General features: G+C 40.4%; 1 protein-coding gene across 4 annotated transcripts; it reads left to right on the top strand.

Moving 5' to 3' along the window:
- Positions 1-367: 367 nt before the first annotated feature.
- LOC110048971 (outer dense fiber protein 2-like) lies at positions 368-22,460 on the top strand. 4 transcript variants are annotated; one of them, XM_089274926.1, is made up of 33 exons: positions 368-486; positions 1,778-1,920; positions 2,612-2,656; positions 2,886-2,969; positions 3,513-3,587; positions 3,823-3,906; positions 4,021-4,116; positions 4,691-4,782; positions 5,007-5,136; positions 6,237-6,368; positions 6,826-6,900; positions 7,216-7,287; positions 7,594-7,710; positions 8,497-8,568; positions 8,972-9,015; positions 9,440-9,509; positions 9,630-9,718; positions 10,070-10,121; positions 10,664-10,747; positions 11,366-11,425; positions 12,439-12,522; positions 13,035-13,118; positions 13,719-13,802; positions 14,364-14,447; positions 15,387-15,470; positions 16,551-16,655; positions 16,955-17,014; positions 17,464-17,562; positions 18,181-18,281; positions 18,759-18,840; positions 19,871-19,984; positions 20,726-20,818; positions 21,377-22,460. In XM_089274926.1, the coding sequence occupies exons 2-33, from the start codon at positions 1,801-1,803 to the stop codon at positions 21,521-21,523; spliced, it is 2,814 nt and encodes a 937-aa protein (XP_089131052.1). In that variant the 5' UTR covers positions 368-486; positions 1,778-1,800; the 3' UTR covers positions 21,524-22,460. The 4 variants fall into 4 exon arrangements, with proteins under 4 accessions (XP_089131052.1, XP_020610396.1, XP_020610395.1 ...); XM_020754737.2 differs by lacking the exons at positions 12,439-12,522; positions 13,035-13,118; positions 13,719-13,802; positions 14,364-14,447; positions 15,387-15,470 and having other exon boundaries at positions 17,485-17,562; XM_020754736.2 differs by lacking the exons at positions 12,439-12,522; positions 13,035-13,118; positions 13,719-13,802; positions 14,364-14,447; positions 15,387-15,470.
- Positions 22,461-22,646: the final 186 nt, after the last annotated feature.

Here is a 22,646-nt window from a genome sequence, read left to right as displayed (position 1 = left end):
AATCCCCGCAGTTTTGTCAGTATAGAGAATTCAAAGCTAACAACGAAAACTTTTAACTTTCGAGCAATATTACAAATCTCCAAAGATTTCTTAGAATATATCTATCGCGTGAGCGACGCTAATTTATCCGTAGTTTGTTTTGTGATGTCACGGAAGCCGGGCAATAAATTTTCCCATTCATTGATATCTCAAGATAAATATTACTGACAGAGTTACTCTTAACTTTGATAAAGGAAAAAATGCAAAGTACAAATATTTGAAGACCCGTCTTTCCACTGTAAGTATGAATAACGAAAGCGAGGCTAGTAGATTTCAAAGACTTCTGGGCCAATCAGCTTGCATGTTCAGCGTCTGGCTGCAAAGCAACGGCTTGGGGTTTGTGAAGAGTTTTGTGCTGTTGTTTTGATCTTAATCCACAACTGCGGCGAAATTTTCAGCATTAAGGATGGCTACAGAGAATGATTGAATTGAATTTGTTGATGAAAGGTCTGTATAATTTCGATACTTCCATTTTGTGTTGAAAACCACAAAGGTGAAGGCGTTGTTTCGGCGCCAAATTCGAGTGTCACGACACGACACTGTCAAAGTGTTTCAGAGTAGTTTACAATGTTCATTTCAACGAAAGATTTTGTTTCTGTTTCTTCACTTTGAAAGCTTATGGTAACCATAAAAGGAGAGAAAATATACCATTAGAAAGGCGTGTTATGATAATAATTTCAATGTAATTGCAAGAGAATATCTTTTGTAATTTGTACACTCTTGAGGGCTTACCTTCTTTTTGTGCTTGTTGTGTTAGGGGATTCCACAACCGTGCAATCCACTGCAGTTGTTCGATTCGAGATTTCTTTGTTCTTTGCTGCGCTAATTTTTAAAAGAAAGGTTGCAGTATGAATGTGTATGGTCTACTAACTTAAGCTTATATTTCAATTATTTTATTTTAGTTCTATCTTATTTCATAGATGTCTCGTCACTCCTTCGATACTTCTGTTCTAAAGGAGTAATCTTTTAATAACATTAGCTACTCAAATACTGCTTCGTTGACTGTTGTTGTACATGTTTTGTTTAGGGTTCTAAATGTAATTTGTTTGTTTGTAATTTCTACCGCTGCTAGTGTGGGCTTGTCTTTTTATGTTTTAAATCTGTTCTAAAAAGCTTAACTTACATCGATTTGTATTCAGGAGATTAAACCGTGGAAAGGAAAATTGGGTGAATCTCAACAACCCGGGGTAACTTAGGGGTCGAGGGAAACAGGAGATGAAAAGGTGGGATGCAGCAGGGCAGAAGGTGTGGAAGGCATGGAATGTTTGATAAATGTACATGTAGCGTTAAACAAAAATGGCGAAAGCCCTAGAAAGATATTGATTGCTTACTAAGGAAGAGAGGGAAAATAAGATATGGTATCACTACATCCTATGAGGAATGCCACTTATTTTATAAGTGCATATCTCTTCATGTCCTCTGTTCTTCTCATCTGAGGACACCTAAGATGGAGTCCATAAAACTCCGTTGGATGACATAGCTCTACCAAGATCCATGTGATCTTGTGCAGAAAAATTCAATCTATGCAACAACCATTCACAGATACTACATAAGTCTTGCCATCATGACCAGATTGGTCAGGCTGTACATGTTCTGTATCTCAGATATCTCTGAAGCTGGGAAGAAAATAGCTTGCAAAGAGAGGTGACTTTCATAAAGCTGTGGTATAGTGTTCAGTGGAGTACAACTCGGGGATCAATCTGTGTAATAGTCCTGTTTACTATTTATTTCACCCCAGGGCATTTCTAGACCGGTACACTGATGATGACATCAGAAGGCCGCAAGTCTCCTGTTCATGTACACGTGGATAGAGAAACGCCTGTTCATGTCCATCTCAAGAAAAAGAAAAAGGGAAAAGCTGGAGTACCGACAGCAGTTGAGGTAAGCATCACCCTGTGTGGAGACTGTTTATATACACAAAATTATGATGACTGTCCTGTTGATGGGTTGGTAGATACAGCCTTGCATGGCTTAGATTTAAATTTCATTCTTTTTTAGTATAAATCTACTAGCGTTCTATCACGAATGCAGTTCCCTGATTGGCTATGCTACTCACTATCTATTCTGTGATAGATAGTGAATAGCGTAGCAGTGCGCCCTTGTTAACAAAATGACAGCCGCTTCTTGCATTTTCAAAGTGTCTGTGAAGAGGATTTAGATAAAGTTTTGAATGACTAGTAGATTTTAATACTAAGACAATTAGATTATTCGCTCTCGATTTCTATTCGTGATAGTTGACTCAGCCTGCGTCCTAGACAACTATCACACTTTAGAAATCTCAAGCTCATAATCTAATGTGTATTTTGCAAATTTCCATTAGTTTCTAAATCCATACATTTATATCAAACCATGCCCTTGGTTTGTATACCTGACCTAATAAATTTCTATAAAGGTAAAATACAAGATATTAGAAACTTGACAAAGTGTTCCATTGAAATTCCAAATACATCATGATTGGTCAAGAATACTCCACAGTGAATTGTGTTTTCAACTCTCTCTTCAAATTATGGTTGGAAATGTGATGAGGCACTTCACTTCAAGTCTAATTCAGAACTGCTAATTTTTTTTTCAGCAACGACTAAAGACTAAGAGACTTAGTGGTTTAGCAAAATCTTCTGTAAGTTATGACATTTTTGTGATAAACAGTTTTTCAATCTTGCAGGAGTTAACTGTTGCTAAATTGTGCAATTTAAGGCCTGGGCGTCAATTTAACAATTTCATGCCTGGGCATGGGGCTATTTTCTATATAGTGTATGTGCAGGTAATGTGTGCGGTCATACTATTCTGAAATCGACTACATTAGGCTAATATTGTAACTGATCAAGAGGCATTTTGAAATATTCTAGGGACAAAGGAAAGCTGTCAAGTCTTCTTCTCCACCTTTTGTTCCACCTCCTGGAAAGACATCAAAGAGACCATTTGCTTGGGAGGTTGAAAACCAATGTTCTGTATTATTTGTAGATTAAAAATAGTGATGTACACTTGTACATCTGTATGTAGGTCTTGCCTGAGACAAATGTACATCTTTTTTGGCAGTCAGTTTGTTCATCTCCATGAGATTTGATCTAAGAACTCCAAATTGATCACACGCCTCAACAGTTACAGATGTCATCTACAGTCTACTGTACATGTGTCTTTAGTTGTTTTACATGTCAGTAATACATGTAGGTAGTCATAGGTACTAGACAGGCCTCTGCAGAGCTTTGCAGCTTTGCAGAGAATGCAGTTACATCAAGAGCAAGGTCTAGCTGCATGGGCAGGTCTTGGATCAATAATGTAAATTTTAGTAGAGGGATATCTTTTCTACATGTAATCATTTTCACATCTTTGATTGTGCTGTTTCCAACAATCACGTGTTTTTCAGACGTATTTACAAGTATTTTGTGCACATGCAAATTCTGAAATAACTTCTCAAAGACACCATATTCATTGTGGGAAGTGTTATTTCCTTCTTTTGTTGTCTGTTTATTTAGGGATCTTCACATCGTCTGGAAATTAGTCCTCCTAGAGGTGGATCCCTAAGGATGGAAGACCTGTCTACCTCTGAGGTACTCTAACATTTCTTAAGTTTCTTTTATTTCTTTGTGGCATGCAACATTCCATCCATCTGTACATCTGTCTGTCTGTCTACCCCTCCATCCGTCCACCCACCCACCCACCCATCCATCCATCCATCCATCTGTCTATCCACTCTAGAAAATAAATTTAAAAATATTTTAGTAATTGCACATACGAAGGGTACCTGTAGCTGGTATGTTCTCTTTAATGTAATTCCTAAAATAGGAAGAGGAAGTACATGGAAAGATAAGAACATATGAGAAAAAAATTGGCAGTTTGATGTCAGAAGTTGGATCTCTGAAAACTGAGGTATGTCACACTGGAGTTACCAGTGCCATGAGTGGGTATAAAATTTTGGGTTTATAAACAATGCCCAGGTACTTTGAATTGATAATAAAATTGTTAAATTTCTTCATTCTCCAGATGGATATCCGTAGAGCAAGACAAGCTGTAGAAAAGAAAGATGAACAACTAGATGCCTCTAGAAGAATACTTGAAGCACAGGAAGATGAACTCTTTGTAAGTGTTCTGGCAACCAGCAATTTTGCAGTGCAAAATGCCAAATTTGGAGCTCTTTTGGCAATGTTCATAACCAAAAATTGCTAATGCCCTTTTCCACCAAGTCTTTCAATTATTTGCTGCCCTCTTCACAAATCAATGGAGTTCACTAATCCTGACTTCAGACTAACAAATATCTCTCTGGCCTTAACTGTCTACTACTTCAGTCTGCTATCCTGCTGGCTTGTTTAAAAAAAATTTACAGGGCTGCATCTCCTTCTACCTTGTTAGCCTGTGTAGCAGGCAATCATTTCCAAAAGCATGCAAAGGTGCAAAAATAAGGGGGAGGGGGGGGGTGGGTGCCCCACCCCTCCCCCTTGTCTTTTTTTTGCTCACTCCCTGCCCACTTCTCTCCATTTTTTGCTCACCTCAGGGGTGCTTGTTTGCTTGCTTGCTTGATCTCCCCACCTGGAAAATGGAAAGGAAATGTCTGCTACACGGGCTACCATCTTGTATAATATTTTAGTTTGCTTATCATTTCCCAGCAGTAACTGAGTGCATTGATGAGGATAAACTAAGTAAATATTATTTACAGGGATACAAGCAAGAGTTAAAAGCCACTGTCAAGGAAAATGAGGCCCTGCGTCATTCAGTAGAGAAGTGGAAAGAGGATGCCAGTGTCACAAGGTACAGAATTGTTAGCAACCTACCTGACTCCGTTGTGGGTTTGTTACAAATAAGATATGAACTTGGAAGTATTGTTATCGATTTTGCAAGCGAATCTCAGACATTATTATTATAATTGAGCACACACACATGACATGGTACATTTGTTTTCTCACACTAACCCGTCTAATAGGAAACATCATGATTACAGTAGTCAGTTGGAAGACTGTCCTTGTATCTTGTAGGACCGAGGTGGGAAAGCTAGCAGGGGAGAGAGCAGCGTTGTTAAAGAAACTCGTAGAAGTAGAAATGGATGGCAAGGCTGCTGGTGAACAAATGATAAAACTTAGAGACACTGTGAGGAGACTAAAAGAGGTAGATCTTGTATATGTGTTTTACACGAGATACTTCACAATGTAGATATAATGACGAGGATTTAACATATGACCCGTACGGCCCCGCGCTCTATTTCCTTGGAAAACCATAAGAGAAAAGGTCCTGTATCCCGTATCCCGCATCCCCGCGCCGAAAAGAAAAGGCGGGGGAAACACGTATGGCCCTACTAGAAACACGTACGACCCGCAAAATCGATGTGAGTTAACGACAGAATCAGTTGTGTTGCTGCAAAATTTTGTTTCCTTCAAAATGTGTGATGAAAATGAACATTTTGACAGCGAATTTTACTATCCTGGCGAACTGTCCTATGCAGAACTACTGCAATCGCCAACTTGCTCTGAAAGAAAGTCAACACTCTTCACAAATGAAGACGTTCACAACCTTGTCAGAAGTCAGCAACAAAATGGTCATCTGATAACATTCGTATTGACTGAGTGAGGTCAGGCCGAACAGGAAAATATTTGGCTCGTGGTTAGGACACAGACCTGAGCCAAATGTTTTCCCGTCCGGCCCTCCCACTCAGTCAATAAGTATTTCTGGAAAGGAGAAAGTTGCACTGACACGCTACTTGTAAGGGTGTGTCCCATATTTCCATATTTTTGGCTTACACTTCTTGTCTGCATTTAATACAGTAGTGCACTACATGGCTTTACTTTTTGAAGACTCGAGGATAATATTGTTAAAGGCAGTCTAGTTTTGCACTTGTGGAGTACACTTTTTACCATACGCAAATTCGCAATTAGCCAGTCAGAAGCCGTGTCTACTGTCCTAATATTCCGCAACATCAAGTCATTGACCCGGTATGGCTACGATATCATGCTCACTTGTCCAAATTTGGGTATGGTAAATACCTAATCGTACCTTTGAGGCTCCTGTGTTCTCGCTAATTTATGGGTATTTTGGCGAGACTATACGAACCATGGCTCGACCAAACTCGCCTGATATGACGCCGAAGCGTACCAAAGAGGTACCATTAGGTATAACAATTGTCTATTTCGATAAAAATTCACCAGCACTGAGCGCGTTTCATGTCCACGTACGTACATGTACACTGTAGACCATTTCTGATCATTTCTCAGGATAAACGAATGTCAGCTGCTGACACTACACTGATGACCAGACAGAGAGAAATGTTGCTACAAAAGCTGGATGAGTTTGAAAGGACTAATAAAGCATTGAGAAGACTGCTCAGGGAACAACAGGCAACAGAGGTACTGTCAGCATTCAAATTACATATGGCATAACCTGAAGGAGCAATACCACGATTTTGTGAAGTTATTACTTTCGAATTGAAGTAAACCTCAAAATAAGTTTCTTATGGTTGAAAAAACACCAAAGAGGTGATGATAAATTGATAGTATGTCAGGAAGGTTAAGACTGAACAAGAAAGACGGATTACGTATGACAAAAAAACTTGGCTTTTTTTAAGATGCGCTGTCCTCCACGTAGTTTCTTTAATGAAGCTATTCACAATAAAGCAAACGAGCAAACAAACCAAGGAACAACAAGAAAAATAACCTAACGGGCTAAGATTGCTGTAGTCAATTTGTCCCTCTAATAGTTAATTTTTTGAGTGGGGCTAATTTAGCTTTCGATGTGAGTAAGGACTAGCATCATATACATGTAAGTGCTACGTACGTACAGTAACCTTGTTTTGTTTTACCACAGGAAGAACATGATCACCTAAGAAAACAACAAGAAGTTCTACTTAAGAGACTCACGCAATCTGACACCACAAATGAGGTAAAACTGACGGACTTGACCTTACTTATTTACAATAAAAACGCTTAGTTTTGCTAAATATTTACCATCGGCCGCTCAGTCTTAGGGACCTAGTCCGAGAGCATGTCACCTGGTTGTTTCTTGTTTTGGCTGATACAGACATTATTTAACTCCTACAAAGGTCAACTACTTTTTCAGTAGAGCTTTGTGATCTGTTAAGAAGCTATATCAGCCTTTGTAACACTCTCTGTTCACCCTGTTAATAAACATTTCCAGAGTCCGTATTCCATGTGATTTTCAGTATTATCGATTATGAAACTCTTCGTCTTTCTTTAGCGTTTACAACTTGAGGTGACAGAAAGAGACAGACAGATTGAAACTTTACTGGCACAAGTGGAAGCCGATAAGGTTGGTGTTTTCAATGTAAGCTAAACGTCAGGTCGTTCATAGTCCAGTTCTGGCCGACCTGGCCCTCTTTCCATCACGCAACGAGATTGAGGCGTCGTTCAATATCGGGTCAGCTATCTGATAAATTATGTGAAGTCTGTTCTATGGAAACTGAAAAGGAATACTCAGTGAAAACTTCTAGGTATGCCAGAAATGAATAGTTGATTGGTAATCTTATGTTTTGTTTCAATCAGTGTCCTTTCGAACTATACGTAAAAATAACAAAATCGTTTAATCAGTCCGTTTAAAGAGTTTTTGTCATTTCAGGATCAGGCTGTCACATTTGAAGAACTGAAAAAGACAATGGAAACCACCCGGGCTCACCTTCAGAATCAGCTTCGCTCCAAAGAAATGGAATGCGGCAGACTATCAGTACAGATAAGAGTAAGAAATAATAACTAGCCTTTACAAAAGGCTGCCGAACAAAGAACTTGAAAATTTGTCGTACAGTTTTCACGTACAGTACTGTAACTAGCAGAGAACTGAATTTCTCTGGTGAATGGAAAGGATTTGTGCAGTGCCATTCCTTTAAGAGTACCAGTACCAGAAGTGTGCGACTGATTCAAGCAGTGGACTTTCTACTTTAAAGCAGCTTTTCTCCAGGTCTTGTTCAGAAACAAGTCGTTTGGTTGATCGCGCGCCTAAGGACTGAGCTTGTCTTTGAAGTTTTTGTAAAAGGGTACTTGTTACCCCACCACTAATGATAATTAAAAGAGATGTCTATCCCATATGGTCGCCCATTTGTCAAAGTTAGCAATGGTGATGGCAGAATAACCTGAGATATTCATGGAATTCAAACACTTTTTGTGATATTGCTAGGTATTTACTCGATCGTTTCTGACACGTGTTTCCTGGAGCGCTTTCCATTTGCAAGGAAAAGCTGGTGAGAAATTTCCGCCAAATGGAATAGAAAAAAAATTTCATCAAACAAAAAGAGACGGGAAGGGTGAGTACCATTTGGCAGCTTTTGGAAACCTTCCAGTGAAAAGGACTGTTCCGTTTCATAAACCACCGAAACGACTGCGTTTCTCATCCAGGAGCATAGGCAGTGGAAAGGTCCATTCCATTTGGTTTCCCACAGTGAAGAAAAACCGGTTTTTCCATACAAATGAAAGCGCTCCAGTTCTGGCTAATACATAAGAAACAAACATTTTTTTTCTCTCTCTTTAGAGCCTTGAGGATCAGTATGAACAAGGCAGACTTGAATTAGAACACATGCAGGGATTAATTGCAGCACAAAGGGTATAATTACGTTAATTTCTCATTGCTTTTTGTGGGGCATCAAACTGCAACCACTATATAACGAACAAACCTTTTTAAACCGATTATTTCAAATATCACTGTTCCATTAACACCAAAAATTGACTTCAAACCCGTGACGGGGGAAAGGAAAGACCGAAGTAATCTTTTGTAGTTTTCGTCATGGGTTGGCAAGTCCCCAGGCTTATATTTTTTCTTTCGCAGACAATCCCCTTTACTTTCCGGTTACATATTTACGAATAACCCTAGCGCTATCTATCGATGACAATTGAATGCAATCGCCAGTATTCTCCCATTGACCCAATGCTGTTGGTCAGCCAGGAGGTCTACCTGCCGGGGGCGGAGGCGGTGTGTAAAACATTTACCTTCCCTTACTTCTCTACAGGAAAAGAATGGCAGAGAAAAAGAAGCACTCAAAAAAGCGGCAAGGTAAACCAGGTTTCGTTATCTTGTTATCCGGTTTGTCCGTTTAAATATAAATTAGAGAGACGTTTCCAACTAGCTTCTAAAATAGTTGCGTTTATGTTTCCTTTGGTTCCACGTTGTCAATCTTTCTCATGGTTGTCAAAGTGAAAAAGCGTTTTTCCTGCATTGCCACCGATTATGTTTTTGCTTGTTAATTTGTTTTTGTTGATCACTGAGTTTTGGTTTTAACATTGTTATTTTGCAGTTGCTTTTTGCACTTTTATTTTACACAACGAAAACAACAATTGTAAAATTTTTAATGAGTTGCTTCTTGGATATCACGGTTCTGCTGCCTTTGATTTCATCCTCTAGATGGGAATGTGGGAGGTTACTTATCGCTTGGATTTTAAATCTTTTTTTTTTTTTTTGGTGTTGTTCTTTATTTCAGAATACAAAAGGAACGTGTTAGTGAAAGAGAAAAAGATTTAGAAGTACTCCAAGAAAAGCTTGCTGAACGGGTGAGTTACTTAGTTATTTAGCATAACCAAATTATCATGGTTGTGAGGAAGGCCAAAGATTACAAAGGCTTGCGTTTAACAGGTGAGTATTTTTTATACTTTTTTTTTTGTTATGTTCAGGATCTCGAACTGAACGAAACAAAGAGAACAGAAGCAAGTTTAAAAGAAGAAAAGGGCGACGCTGATCTTGAGATTAAAACATTAAAAAGGTAAATGTGTTGATTATCAAGAAGAGGCCTGATCAAACTTGAACGAAATCTGAGGAGAGTTCACGAGAACTCGAACCACTCTTGCTCTCCTTGTTTCTTTAGGTTGTTTTCAATGTTAATTTTGGAATGTCGTAATTAATGTATCAGTTGGAAGCGCAAAGTATCATCCCGCTTTACCGATTTTCATTTCTACCTGTATTTCTTTTAATGTCAGTCCTCAAGACAGTATTTTGAAGTTGATAGTTTTCGTTATTCTTGTTACTTGTGTTTGACGAGAAAACTGAATTTACAAGGAGAAATCACTTGTTAATCACCCTTGGGATTGACCGTCGTCCTGTTCGTTCTCTGTAGTCGCGTCAGGGAGCTGCACGAGTTAGTGGAGACCACCGAGAAATCAGCCCAGGTGAGTTTTCGAGTTTACTTCTGAATCTTGAAAACGGTGTGCAGAATTCCATTCAGCGTCAGATTGTACAAAACCGTTTAATTTTGAACTATAGACCTTGAACTTTCAAATTCTCATGTCTTTTCTGTAACTACAGTATGTCGATCTGTTTCTTTGACTAAGATAGTTATTCAATATTCTACATGGGCCTTTCTCTTGATTCTTGTCAAGGCTGTTGCTACAATGTAACTGAGTTACATAGCGTATATGGCGAGAAGCTGACGTGATAAGAATCATAGCTTTGGGAGCACTCGTGTTGTGCCTGTATGGACCGCAACAATCTTCGGTTACGACGAGGGTTTCCGAAAACAGCGGTTATTTCCTCGACTGTGCCGATTTTTGGGTAAGAAATGGTTGGTACGCCAGGTTGTCGTACGCAGATTTTGGCTAAGATAATCCCAGTAATATGTTTACCCAGGAAGAACGTGCATTTAATGTCTAATAAAAAGTTTAAAAGCAAGCATGAACTCGCAGCGTGACGATAACCTTTTCCTTGATTTCAGAGCAACAGCGAGACTCTCACCTCAAAACTAAGCACGAGAACACAGGAAGTCAACATGCTCAGATTGGAAAATGAACAACTCAAGGTACAGCATATAAAAACCAGTCAATAGAGGCCTTGTGTGCTGCAACTTGAGCTATACAAGGCTACGTGAACGACTTGACAGATTTCATATGAAAATTAAGCACGTGGTTTGAAAAGCATTCACCTGCGTACCCGAGACTACAAAAGCATACTTTGTATTTCTCAGTTAAAACAAAGGACAAACAGCAAAAACAACACAGAGAGATGGCAGAGAGCCAATCACGGTATTTGGAAAAACCAGTCAGAAGTTCAATGATGTGTAATTATATGGGCAGCGCCAAGCAAGGAAAGCGTCCCGTTGGCAAATTACAGTTTGGCATCTAGGACACTTCCCTTTGAGTCTCTTGCCAGTTAAATAGGTTTTAATCTCAAATGGTCTTACAATATTGTGGGATGAGCTGACAACCTTTTGGTGTTCGTAAACTCTTCCTTTTTCATTTACAACCGTTTTTGCAAATTCCTTTCTTTCATGATGTACAGATTTTCTGCTTCCGCCAAAATGTCGATAGGAACCTTATCAAGCGTAGTAGACGGATTTTTGTGATTGTGACAGCGTGTCATGGCATGACTGCTACTGATATCTAGTGCTTATTTACATCTCTCTTTTCTCGTGTAACAGGCTGATATCGCTGCTTTAGAAGAGCGTCTTCACGAAGAAGAACAGCGGGCCGTCAGTAAGGTGAGCGCTTTAGTGTTATCAGACGGTTTACCAGCCATGGAAAATTGCGGTGAACGAGTTAGAATTATTTCAAGTCACAGGACGATTTAAAGGCAGGGGTGGTGAGTTGGAATGTTGAAATTATATGTATTTAAAGAATCTTACTGGTAACCTACTTCCTGACTTGCTCAAGAAAGGCTCAGTTTTCTATATCGGTACAATTGAGGTTTACCATGTCCGACGTACTCCGATCGCAGGCACAGTAGCGTTTTCGGGAAGATACGATACGTGAAGTAGGGTTGAAGTAGACGAGCAAATGAGAAACGAAATGAGAATATGCATGGTCAGTGGATTGGGAAGACAAACATGCCCGACATTCTGGAACTTACTGGGTAAACATGCCGACTTTACTGGTGTGTCCGCGATCCGTGAAGCGCCTCGAATAGGACGTTTTACTCATGCATAGAGTAGGTGGTATGGTCTTAAGTATTTTTACTTTCCTCGCCTACGTATCTTTTATGTGTTTCGTAAAGTAAGGTGGAGGAGTGTGACAAGTCAAGTTATTAGCCAAGGGAGTGGGGCGTGTCAAGACGGGAGCCAAGGGAGTGGGGGGAGCCAAGGGAGTGGGGCGAGTCAAGGCATTAGCCATGGAAGTGGGGTGGGTCAAGACATTGGCAAAGGGAGTGGGGAGGGGCTAAATTCTCCTCATCTCTTCCCCGCTGCAATTGACTCAGACAAACGGGCGAATTCAGCGTTTACTTACCAAGAATTTCCACATTGCATTCTCTTTTCACACGTGTGCTGAACATTCCTTGGGTTATGATCTCTTTAGTCCTATCATCAAGCATTCTTTTTCTTTTCTAGCTAGAATGACCGAGAAGGGAAATCAGCAGATCTTTCCTTATGCCCTATGGTTTCATGTTATGTATCCATGTTGATTTGCAGTCAGTGAATGTTAGGCAGAAAACAGATAGTCCTGCGAGGGCAGTATATCGCGTAGTTAACTTGTAAGTGAGGTAGTTATCGTGTCTTAGGGCAAAGGAGTAGAATCAAAGATGACAGATATGTTAACAAGCATGAAGCAATACAATGAACTTGTGGAGGAGTACAAGATAAAGGTACTATCATGCGTGCTCGCTTCGTTATCTTGCTTTTCAGCCCGCCTCGTCACATTTTGCGCATCTTGAGAATTTCAGGCTATTTTTTTTAAGTTCGTTGTTTGTAAATAGACTTATATCAATCTCATCTCCCCCCTCCCCACTACCCGCCCCTCCCCCCCCCCCCCCCATCTCAACCATCCTCATTCGTTTTGGTCTGTCCTACCTCCGGTGCCTTTGCACTTTATTAGCAAAATGTTGTTTCGAGGTTCTTTCGTTTTGAAGGCATTTTTTTTTTTTGCATGGCGCAAATAGTGATACATAGTTCCTTTTAACCCAAGTCATACATAGTTTATTAACCCAAATTAACGAGCTTGTCGCGTGGTTAGGTTAGTTGTGGACGGGACTGTAATCAGTCAGAGACCTAACCTAAGTTGTTGGTTTTTGTTGATTTGAACCTAGTGATTTCTCGTATTTAAATAAGGGTTGAGTTGTTTGAGCTTTTTGTATTGTGTTTCCCACTGTCCTGTCAGGCGAACAAGTCAGATACAGAAATAAATCAGCTTCAATGTAGCGTCACTGAGTACCAGACAGCGATAGAGGAGTTGAGAAACCAGGTAGAACCACGGGGAGAAAATCGTGTGAATTAGGGTGTGTTCCTTTGGGGTGATCTGGACCAGGATCGATGATCCAAGATTACTCGGATCATGGTGCATCAAAAAAACTGATGAATCCGTGACCAGAGTGGATTCATCAGTTTGAGGCACCATGATCCGAGTGATCTTGGATCACTAGCCCCGACTAGGATCATTCTTAAGGAACGCACCCTTAGAAATTACGATTGTCCCTCTTGCTTATTCGTTCAATCTTTGGTTCGTTCGTTCACTTATGGTCTCGCTCGCAATTTTCATTACTGCGTCGAGCAAGTACAGACACAGCAAAGCTCTACAGAATTAAGCGTGCAAACTTATTTTAATTACACGCTCCTCTTCTCACTATGACCCTTGTTTCGTTAGTCATTTACTTACTAAACTAGTCTTGAGTACACTTCAAGGAATACAGAACTGCGTAAAAAATACAAACCAAAAATGAAGCAACTTGTAAATATGAAACTAGTAAAGTTATTTCCCTCTCATTTCTCACGTGGCTCGCTATGTCGTTCGTTCTCTCCTTCACTCACGTTTGTTTGTATATTTTTCTCTTGCTTCGACCCACAGCATAAAGCTGACAAAGGTGAACTTAGAAAACAAAAGGTTTTGTCCAAGGAATATGAGGACATTATTCAGGAGTACAAGACTCAGGTAGACAGAGCAGTGCAAGAATAGATAGCAAGCTATAGTGTCTTGGATACTATATCCAGAGTGTCGTTGACGAGAGCAAGTTAATGTAAGGTAAAGTCTGCATGCGAGCCAAGTGGCCCATCAGGCCGGAGCTTATCCCGGTTTCTGTAGCATGAAGCGACTAGGAGTATTTCTACTCCCCCCTGGATGGGATGCTAGTCCATCGCAGGGTTACCCCCAGCATTAAGTTCGCCGGTACCCATTTATACACCTGGGTGGAGAGAGGCACTGTGAGAGTAAAGTGTCTTGTCCAAGAACACAACACAATGTCCCCGGCCAGGGCTCGAACCCGGACCGCTCGATCCGGAGACGAGCGCACTAACCATGAGGCCACCGCGCCTCCCGCAAGTTAATGTACAGTTTATAAACTCCTCCCAATAACTGCGATTCTCGCCTGTTAACAGCTACATGAACGATCAAGTTGCGCAAAATGATCCGTTCTATTAATGTATGGAATAGATAAATTGATACGTAGTTAGTAGGAGTGTGGTACTTAGATAATATGCGTTTATTATCTGGCAGGTAGTTAGTTACGAGGCAGAGATAAATGACTTGAAAGCTAACCTCAAACACTGCAGTCTTCTGTTGGACGACCATAGAGCAAGGGTAGGAAAATACAAGGAAAATGTTCCCAATTTTAGCATTACTGTATACTGTGTTTCTTACTGACATTAATGTAGCTTCCGATCTCTTCTTCTTGGCTGCCCTGGTCTCAGAGGTTTTCATTCCTCTCTCTTCTCTGAAAATCAGGGTGAAAATCTGCAGGACCAGGCTACTTCCTGGGTTGCCGTTGTTTGTCAATTCGTCAAATCAAGAAAAAAACTGAATTTCTCATGTGTCTTCTGAAAATTTACTGAGCACGCCGTTTTCGGCAGTAACATTGATAAACAACAAGGCCTATCCTGATTACGACGACCTGATGTGACATCGTCGGAGAGCTCGTGTTATTTGTGATTGGACAATAAGGATCGGAAACTCTTCGGGCATTTGTCCGAGTATTTGTTAAAAACGACTGTTGTTCCCAGACTGCTGCATTATTACTTGTGACACTGTAGGAGAGCATTCTCAAATTGTCCATATTTCAGAACTTGGTAGTGTGATCGTGTAGTCCAAACATTTTCGTGAACTACTTTGATTGCGATCGTTATTCAGACAGCCATGTTACTGGCGCGGTTTATCCTTGTCTCTTATCTTTAAATCCCTGGCGATGATTTATTCCCATCTTCCGTCTTTGCCTTGTTCTGTTACAACAAATGCATGCAGCCTCAGTGGCGGGCTTATGAGACCTTATGAGAATGAATGAAGTTCATCTCAATACAAAGTGCCTACTTTTGCCAAACTGAATTCTTCCATCGAAATGAAATAATTTCAGGATGGGGATAATTTTAATCCTGACTGACAGAAGCCTGTCTACTCCATTTCGGAACATAGCCGAGAATTCCCCTCAAGACAGTCTGTGTTTGTCTGTTTGTTGCTTCGTCTGTGTTTCCGTGACAATAAAACACTTTGAATTTTGACGCTGAAAGTCATGTTATCCTTATTCAGTGTACCAACAGCATGGCTGAGACTGCTCAGCTAAGAGCGGCTGTTAAAGAATACGAAGATCTTATTCGAGACTACAAAGAACAGGTAGGGCGGATAGAAAGATAGCTGAGTTTAGAGTCCTAGGCGACCTTGATATGCTAGATAAAGTAGTTTACACTGCTGTTTGAAAGTCTTGCCAGAATATAGTACATTTCCAGTAACAATCTCCCTCTTCTTAAAGAATGTTTGGCTTTTTTAGATGGAGGATCAAGCTTTTTTTTGGGGGGGGGGGTGGGGTGGGGGCAGGAAGGAGAGGGTAGAGCTTAATATGGAGGGGATATGGTTGAGTTATGTTTGATAGGGATTTTGCATCTGAAAAGTTCAGGAGCATGTAAGAATACAACTAGACTACTGGCCTTCAAACACTCGTAAACTCTCAGACAACACTCTTATACGTTTAGGTGCGGGTGAGGGAAGGGGAAGGAGCATCCCTTTGTGGTAGACTCGTTCAGGTGCATGTCCTGTGGAGACTGAGTACTAAATCTTTTCTTAAGCAATGGGTGCCAACTCAAGAATTGTGTGCCAATCAAAATAGAAGTTTGGTCTTTCAGTTTATCAGACCAGGGCTAAATATAGATTTGCCTGTTATCTTCAAGAGATTGAACCCCCAAAGCGGCCATCAATACAAGCGCTTATCCTCGGCTTCTGGCTGTGCCATTGCGTGTGCACCTTGCAGTGTTTTCCAGCGTATTTCAAGCAAGTTACAAAGAGCGATTTACTTACGTTGGTAGAGAAAAGCTATGGCGAGAGTCTGCGCCTTGCAATCAACTATACTATAACTGTATTCTGTATAAAACTCGAGGAGACCTAAACACCTGTAAGCTTTCTAGTTTTGTCTTCTCGCCACTCAAGTTTGAGTTTTTTCACGCGGATTGCAATATTCTTTTGTGTGACGGATAAAATAAAATTAAAAAAAATAATAAAATCAAGTGGCTCGGCTAAGAGCACAACATTGACCTGTGGAGAAGTCGTAGAAAAGGGTGGCTAAGACGAATTTGCATGTGAATCCGAAAGGGGCAATAGACAAAAAAACAATTAACAGCCTCAAGAACTGAAAACTACTGCCCTACTTACATTAGCATCAATAATGACCAAGATTTCTACTTATTTGCCATTCGTCTACAGATCGACAAATATCGGAGGGAGGCTGAAGACGCAAAGAACAGGTTGTACGAATACGAGGCTGATGCGCAAAGAATTCAACAGGAGACCGCTCTAGAGAATGAAAAGGTGGCGCAACCTTAGTTTCCTTCAAAACAGACCTGTCGTATTTATGAACAACCTCATACTTCTTGTACCTGAAACATCCCTTGAGTGCGGTTGTCGACCTAGCGTGAGGACGATCTTTCCGTTTTTTCACCTTTCTTCAGTTTACAGAATTAACGTGCACAAATGAAAGCTTAACAAGGCGTGTTGAAAGGATGTTAGGTCGTAATGGGAATGGTGGAAAAAAATGTTCACACTGATGCGTTTTCAATAAGGTTACAAATTGCATTGTAATTTGCTTTTTTCGTTTTCCGCCTTTGCAGGTTAAAATGAAATTACACCAAAGGGTTTCTGAGCTGGAACCACTAGCAGATCTACTAAAGGTAACAGCTGTGTCCGATATACATTGTAGGTTTCTCTTTGCTTGCTTATCATATGACATGACCAAGAGGACAATTGATTAACTGCATAAACAATGTGTACTCTGAGCAAACACCAGGGAGCTGTGAAGGATCCCGCGACAGCGAAGCTAGGGCAAGGGTAGCGTAGCTCCATATAAGGTGCAGTGAAAGATGCAATGGCTCCGCACGTGCGTTGCACGTGCATATATCTCCTGTCCTCCACAAAGAAGCCACGTGAAGTGGCCAATTTATTGCAAACGTCAAACAGGACGACATATTTTTTCGTTTCTGTTTCGAATCGAACCTTGTTGTTAAATGTATTAACCGGACTCAAAGACAAAATTTTCTTCGGCCTGGGCAGCTACAGTTCTTCCTAGTTCTATTCCACGTTTTATTGGTCGTTGCTGTATGAGTATTTTATTCTTACCCAGTCCTCGGACGTCCGTCTACAGGATTCCCAAGAGAGGATGCTGGCGTACGAGAGGCGATCCAATGAACATACTAAACTCATAGCTGAACTGACCCAGAAGGTAAGAGATAAAAGGAATTGCAAAGTAACCAAACAGCTCTATCCGAATTCACTTACTGGTAAGATCGAATGTTTATAATTTCTTCTTGAGTATGAAATATTACCGAGTTGAACCGAGTGATATTTTGTCTACAATCTAACCGTTTCATTCGAGAGATTAGGATCTTTAGATTGGATTACGAGTACGATTTTCAAATTTCAAAGCAGTGACCTTTCCAGAGCCCTCGCTCTTCATGTTGGCTTTAGGTAGAGAGGGCAGCTCATAGGATGAGATGGGTATGGGACGTGACAATGTGGAGCCTGCAAACTAGAATTGAGAAGTCGTACTCGTGCTCGATCTTGCACTCGTATTCAAATCTTAAATCCCATAATACAGCCGCTTTAACGCTGAGAAATTTCGAGAGAGTTCGTTAATCGATGTCTTAGGTAGGCTACACAGTTACTGATCACTGAAAACAAAGAGAATATGAAGGTAAATATAACTTTAGAGGGATTACCTTGGGAATAAGGACTATATTCTGGATTGACCTTCTTACACGTCCTCTTCTCTTATCGAAACTAAATAGCATAGTACTCGGCGTCCAGATCCAAATGCTGACCTTTATTCTGTTGACTGCAGGTCGAGATGCAAACAGATCAGTTAGAACACCTGCGCGAGAAGCTGAGGATGGCGCAAGACGAGACAAGAAGCATGCAAGCCAAAAACGAAGTCTTAGAAAGGTTTGTCGAGAATTGTTCGCAAAACTTGAGCACGTGAAGTGACGGGCCGATCATAATCAGAATTGGGATGAGGAGACAGTAAATGTTACCGCGGAAAGCGCGGGAAAAAGAACTTTGGCAAGGGCATGGGAAAAAAGGACCAGTGTTAAGCGCGGAAAATGTAGGCTAAATAACCAGCCGCTGTTCGGGAAAATTAGCCCGCTTCTGCCCCCTTCGGAGAGGAACCTAAGGCATTGTCGCACAAGTCAAATCACTTGATCAAGATTGTTTGAACGTGATTAGCGGAAGAAAAAGGCAATATGTGGACTCTGATTGACGGTCATGTAGCGCTGCCTGGTTGCAACCCTTAGAAACCTTTCACCCACCCTGGCCTCATTGCCTTGTATTGAGACTGGAAAGAGCGCTTACTAAATCAGAAGCCACTATAAATATCACTTTACAGAAAGACCCGCTTTATTTGTCTTCTTTTTTTTTTAGAAAATTATCCGATTCTGATCAGCAGAATAGAGAACTTATCGGTGTGATCAGCAAGAAAGAGGAGGCGTTATATCAAACGCAGGTCAGTAAAATGAACTAATGACTCGTTCAAATCTTTTCTTGAAATACTTTTTAACGCCTTTAGTCTTGCAACTGATGTATGAGGAATATAAGTAAACCTTTTCATAAGCTTCAGGGCTCGAAATTGCGACTCACTGGTCGCCAATGCGACCAAAAATTCAGCACTGGCGACTAAATTTTCAGAACTGGTCGCCAGCTGGCGACTCGCGTTTTGTCCGATAACTAAAGAAAACCACGACACAACTTTATTTTTAAATCTTTATATTAGGAAATCATTCGGATATGGTAGCTAGTATACAACTCACCTTTCCGTCCCCAGTAAAATAATGTCTGAATATTACAAGATAATCGAAAAAATTGAATGTATTTCGACACGTCGATACTGCGTTCACGGCTCGCCATATTGTTTCAGCGGCTTCTTCCGAAACTGGGATCGCAGGCGCACTTCAACACCATGTGCTTTTCATTTGCCGCGAAAATGGCGGCAGATACCAATCAGTTGAAGGAATATACGTGAGTTTTTACGTGCGGGGAATGAAGATTCAAGCATGGCGTTGTTTGTCGGCAGCGAAAGGCGGCGAGGAAAGCAAGTCGAAAATAAAGAACGGCATTTCGAAGAAGTAGCAAAGGGAAAATACGCAAGGACCCGTGTTTGTCTGACAATGAAAACCACGGACTTAAAACGTTTTATGCTTCGCTTCGTTTAAAATGACTATGGAGACAACCATCACCTTCGGACCAGAGACATATCACCTGAGAACAACAGTAGCTTTATAACTAAGTGTTACTCGTGTTGGTTTTAATTGTTTTCGCTCTTCAATTGTGACTTTTCTTGCATGCAAAGTAACGTATAAAATCGTGTTGTTGTGTAAGTTATAATTATATAAAATAAGTTGGCGACCTAAATTTTTCCGTTAGGCGCCAGCTGCCTCCCGAACGAAAAAGTTAATTTCGAGCCCTGAGCTTGTAAGCACTGCGTGACAAGCCAAAACTGACGAAATAGCTACGTGTTTGTGTGAATAAATTAACAGCAAAGGCAAGAGGACCTCCGAGCAGAAAACATTCGACTAAACCAACAGCTGGAGTCATCTGTACTTGAAGCCAGAAGACAGGTGGATAGTCAAAAGGAAAAGGCGCTAGTCAAGGTTAGTAGGACGCTGAGACAGTGGAGATTTGATGCTGAGGGATTTGTAACAAAAATAGGTGGAAATGACAAAATGTCCACATGTTTACATGGAGAAAAAAAAACAAGAGGAATTTTTTTTTTTAACGATGCCTCATAACCGTGTAACGGTGTATACAAAGCCTCAGAGAGCCTGTTCATAACCATTCGAAGCGCACTTTAATTACATGATCAAAGTTAGACCACGTCCTGCCCCAAAGAGACTGGACACAAGTTTTGTAAACTTCTCTCACTTAATAACTATTTTCCGATTTTGAAAACGTTACCACCTAATCAACTTTCATCCAAAGAATCTGAAAACTACTAGTTTCGTGGTAAACTTTTACGTTCTTGTAACTGATTCAAATCTGAACTAGTTATGGGTAGTATTAATCCCGCATTAATTAGAGCGTTCACAGCCTCTCTATTTACGCGCACGCGAAAGAAAATGCGAGCGAAACGAGCAAGAAGACAAGTCTTCCGTTTTGCGCTGGCGTCCAGTTCTCTCGCGATTCTATCCGCGCGTTCAACGACTGAATAAAAATACGAAAAAATAGAGGGCTGTGAACAGTCTACGCATTAATTAATGAACCTTCACTTCCACGAGACAAACAGAAGGACAACAATAGAAGCAGTTAAACCATTCACAAGACAAGCATCACCAGACATAGATTAAGAAAAACAAATAGGAAGGTGAAGTCTTAAAAACTTTCTTTTTTGACAGGAGCGTGCTGCGCAAGCGCGTATCACAGACCTGGAATCTCAGCTGAGCCGAGCTACCGCGTCAGCGGCACAACTTAAGAGAAGTAAAGACGAGGTGAGCTGGCACTATTTTCAATTAGCATGTCGAGAAAATCAGTGATAATTGTTTGCTTGAGGAGATCTGCATCGTTTGGCTTCTACATGTACTTGTTGCAATTTGTACTATCGTTACACATTTTGTACCTTTTTTGAAAAAGGAACCTCACTTTCCTTGGTTGAGTCAAGTCAGTATTCGCACATTGTTGTCTATTTTGATCAAAATCTCCAACCGTATTATATTTTTATTGCGTCATTGTTTCGAAATTGTTTGCTGGCAAAAAAAAAATCCTGTCTTTGCTTGAGTCAGGTTAAAAATGTGCTTTGAAATTCAGAAGAAGTGGTTGAACATGTGAAAAAGGCATTTCTGAATCGTAGCTATAGCAAGGTCATTATTTTTTCCTATTCTACCATGCATGCAAAAGGTAAACATTTGCTCTTTGGGGCATTCTGCTGCGATGTTTGGCACATTCGTGTATTCAGTACACGACATGCCTATCGGATGTGTATGTTGTCAGCTGTCTCTTTTGCCTGTTGACTCGTGGCATGGCTATTGTTGTTTTTTTGGTCAATTTAGGCGGAGCGGAGGTACAATTCGAAGCTTTACGACATGAGGGACAGGCTAGACCAGGCCAACAGCACAACACGGAGCATGCAGAACTACGTTTCCTTCCTGAAATCGTCCTACTCTAACGTGTTTGATGAACTCGAGTCGCCCAGATGACCTACAGAATAACTAGCTAGTAGTTTGAAAATCTCACCGCGGGGGAACTGTTTTCATTCGTAGGGAAAAGAAGTGTATTTAACTGCAGTTTTTTCCCGCTTTGTCGCAGAGATCTCATTTTTCCAACTCATTTCGTCATCATTTGTGTTCGTGTAAACTGTATATACAGCTGAAAAAACATTTGTTTATCTTCATACCAGTCGGTAAACTCAACCTGTTCATACTTTTCATATTTTACTTGGTATTTTATTACGCATTTTTATATATTTATTATGACTTTGTCACTTGCAGACATCCTCCATAACAACGGATGTAGACTGAAAACATTTTATTTTATACATTTTTTTTGAAAAAATAGGTCTTTCATCAAAGTATGGGCAAGTCTTCGCTTGGTCTTGTGACTCGAGATAAAGTAATTTTTGCATTAATTTTTTAAAAAAATCGAATTGATAGCTTGGAAATCATTTCACGGGATGAATCATGTTATCAAGGTTTATCTACTTCCAAACCCTGCATTGACCACGTCATGAAACCATGACAGAGTAGTTAGTATTTTTTTATACATTTAAGTAACCTGGGTGTTTTTTTTTTTTACAAAGATGATATTTTTGGAAGAATATTTGTCTCCGGCCGAAGCACAACTTTTTGTGTTAGCCGGAACTAAATCGCTTTTCTCCGATCTACAACAGAGGGTGCAATTTGAATCAGGGTATTTTTAACTGAATCATGTTCTCTATTCGGGTATTTCAGGAATATTATAACAGAATTCCCAAATATCAGATGGTTTGACGCACGAGCTAAAGGGCATGTTACTTCTGATTGAAGAATCGTTATGCATTGATTCGTCTGCGGTCTTGGTTCAGGCATAAAAATTGTGAACTTTTTAAAAAGGCATTTATGCTTCTTGAAAAAGTGAATTAAAGCAATGGTAAAATCAGTCTTTATTAACTCACCTGAGTAACAAACGTCACTCTCCGAACGTGAGGAGAAACGTGTGTATATTCAGCCTGTGCTTGTCAGCAAACTAAGCCGCGGTCTGTTGGCTCATGCAGGAAACAAACCCAGCAAGATGCTTTCCTGTGTGGGTCTTGCGCCATTAGCGAAAGAGACTGCTACGCTTTTT

Source organism: Orbicella faveolata, unplaced genomic scaffold (genome assembly GCF_042242905.1).
Source record: "Orbicella faveolata isolate gen_17 unplaced genomic scaffold, um_ofav_v1 contig_36, whole genome shotgun sequence".
In the NCBI taxonomy this organism is placed as follows: domain Eukaryota; kingdom Metazoa; phylum Cnidaria; class Anthozoa; order Scleractinia; family Merulinidae; genus Orbicella; species Orbicella faveolata.
The sequence above is the reverse complement of the archived record's forward strand: the minus strand, read 5'-3'. Positions and strand labels throughout refer to the sequence as shown.

Bases quoted from the DNA above. Each gene is read 5' to 3' on its own strand.
- LOC110048971 (XM_089274926.1), top strand. From the start codon at position 1,801: ATGATGACATCAGAAGGCCGCAAGTCTCCTGTTCATGTACACGTGGAT. The intron at 7,711-8,496 runs GTAAGAAATAAT...CTCTCTCTTTAG, and splicing joins GACTATCAGTACAGATAAGA to AGCCTTGAGGATCAGTATGA. The intron at 18,841-19,870 runs GTCAGTAAAATG...ATAAATTAACAG, and splicing joins AGGCGTTATATCAAACGCAG to CAAAGGCAAGAGGACCTCCG.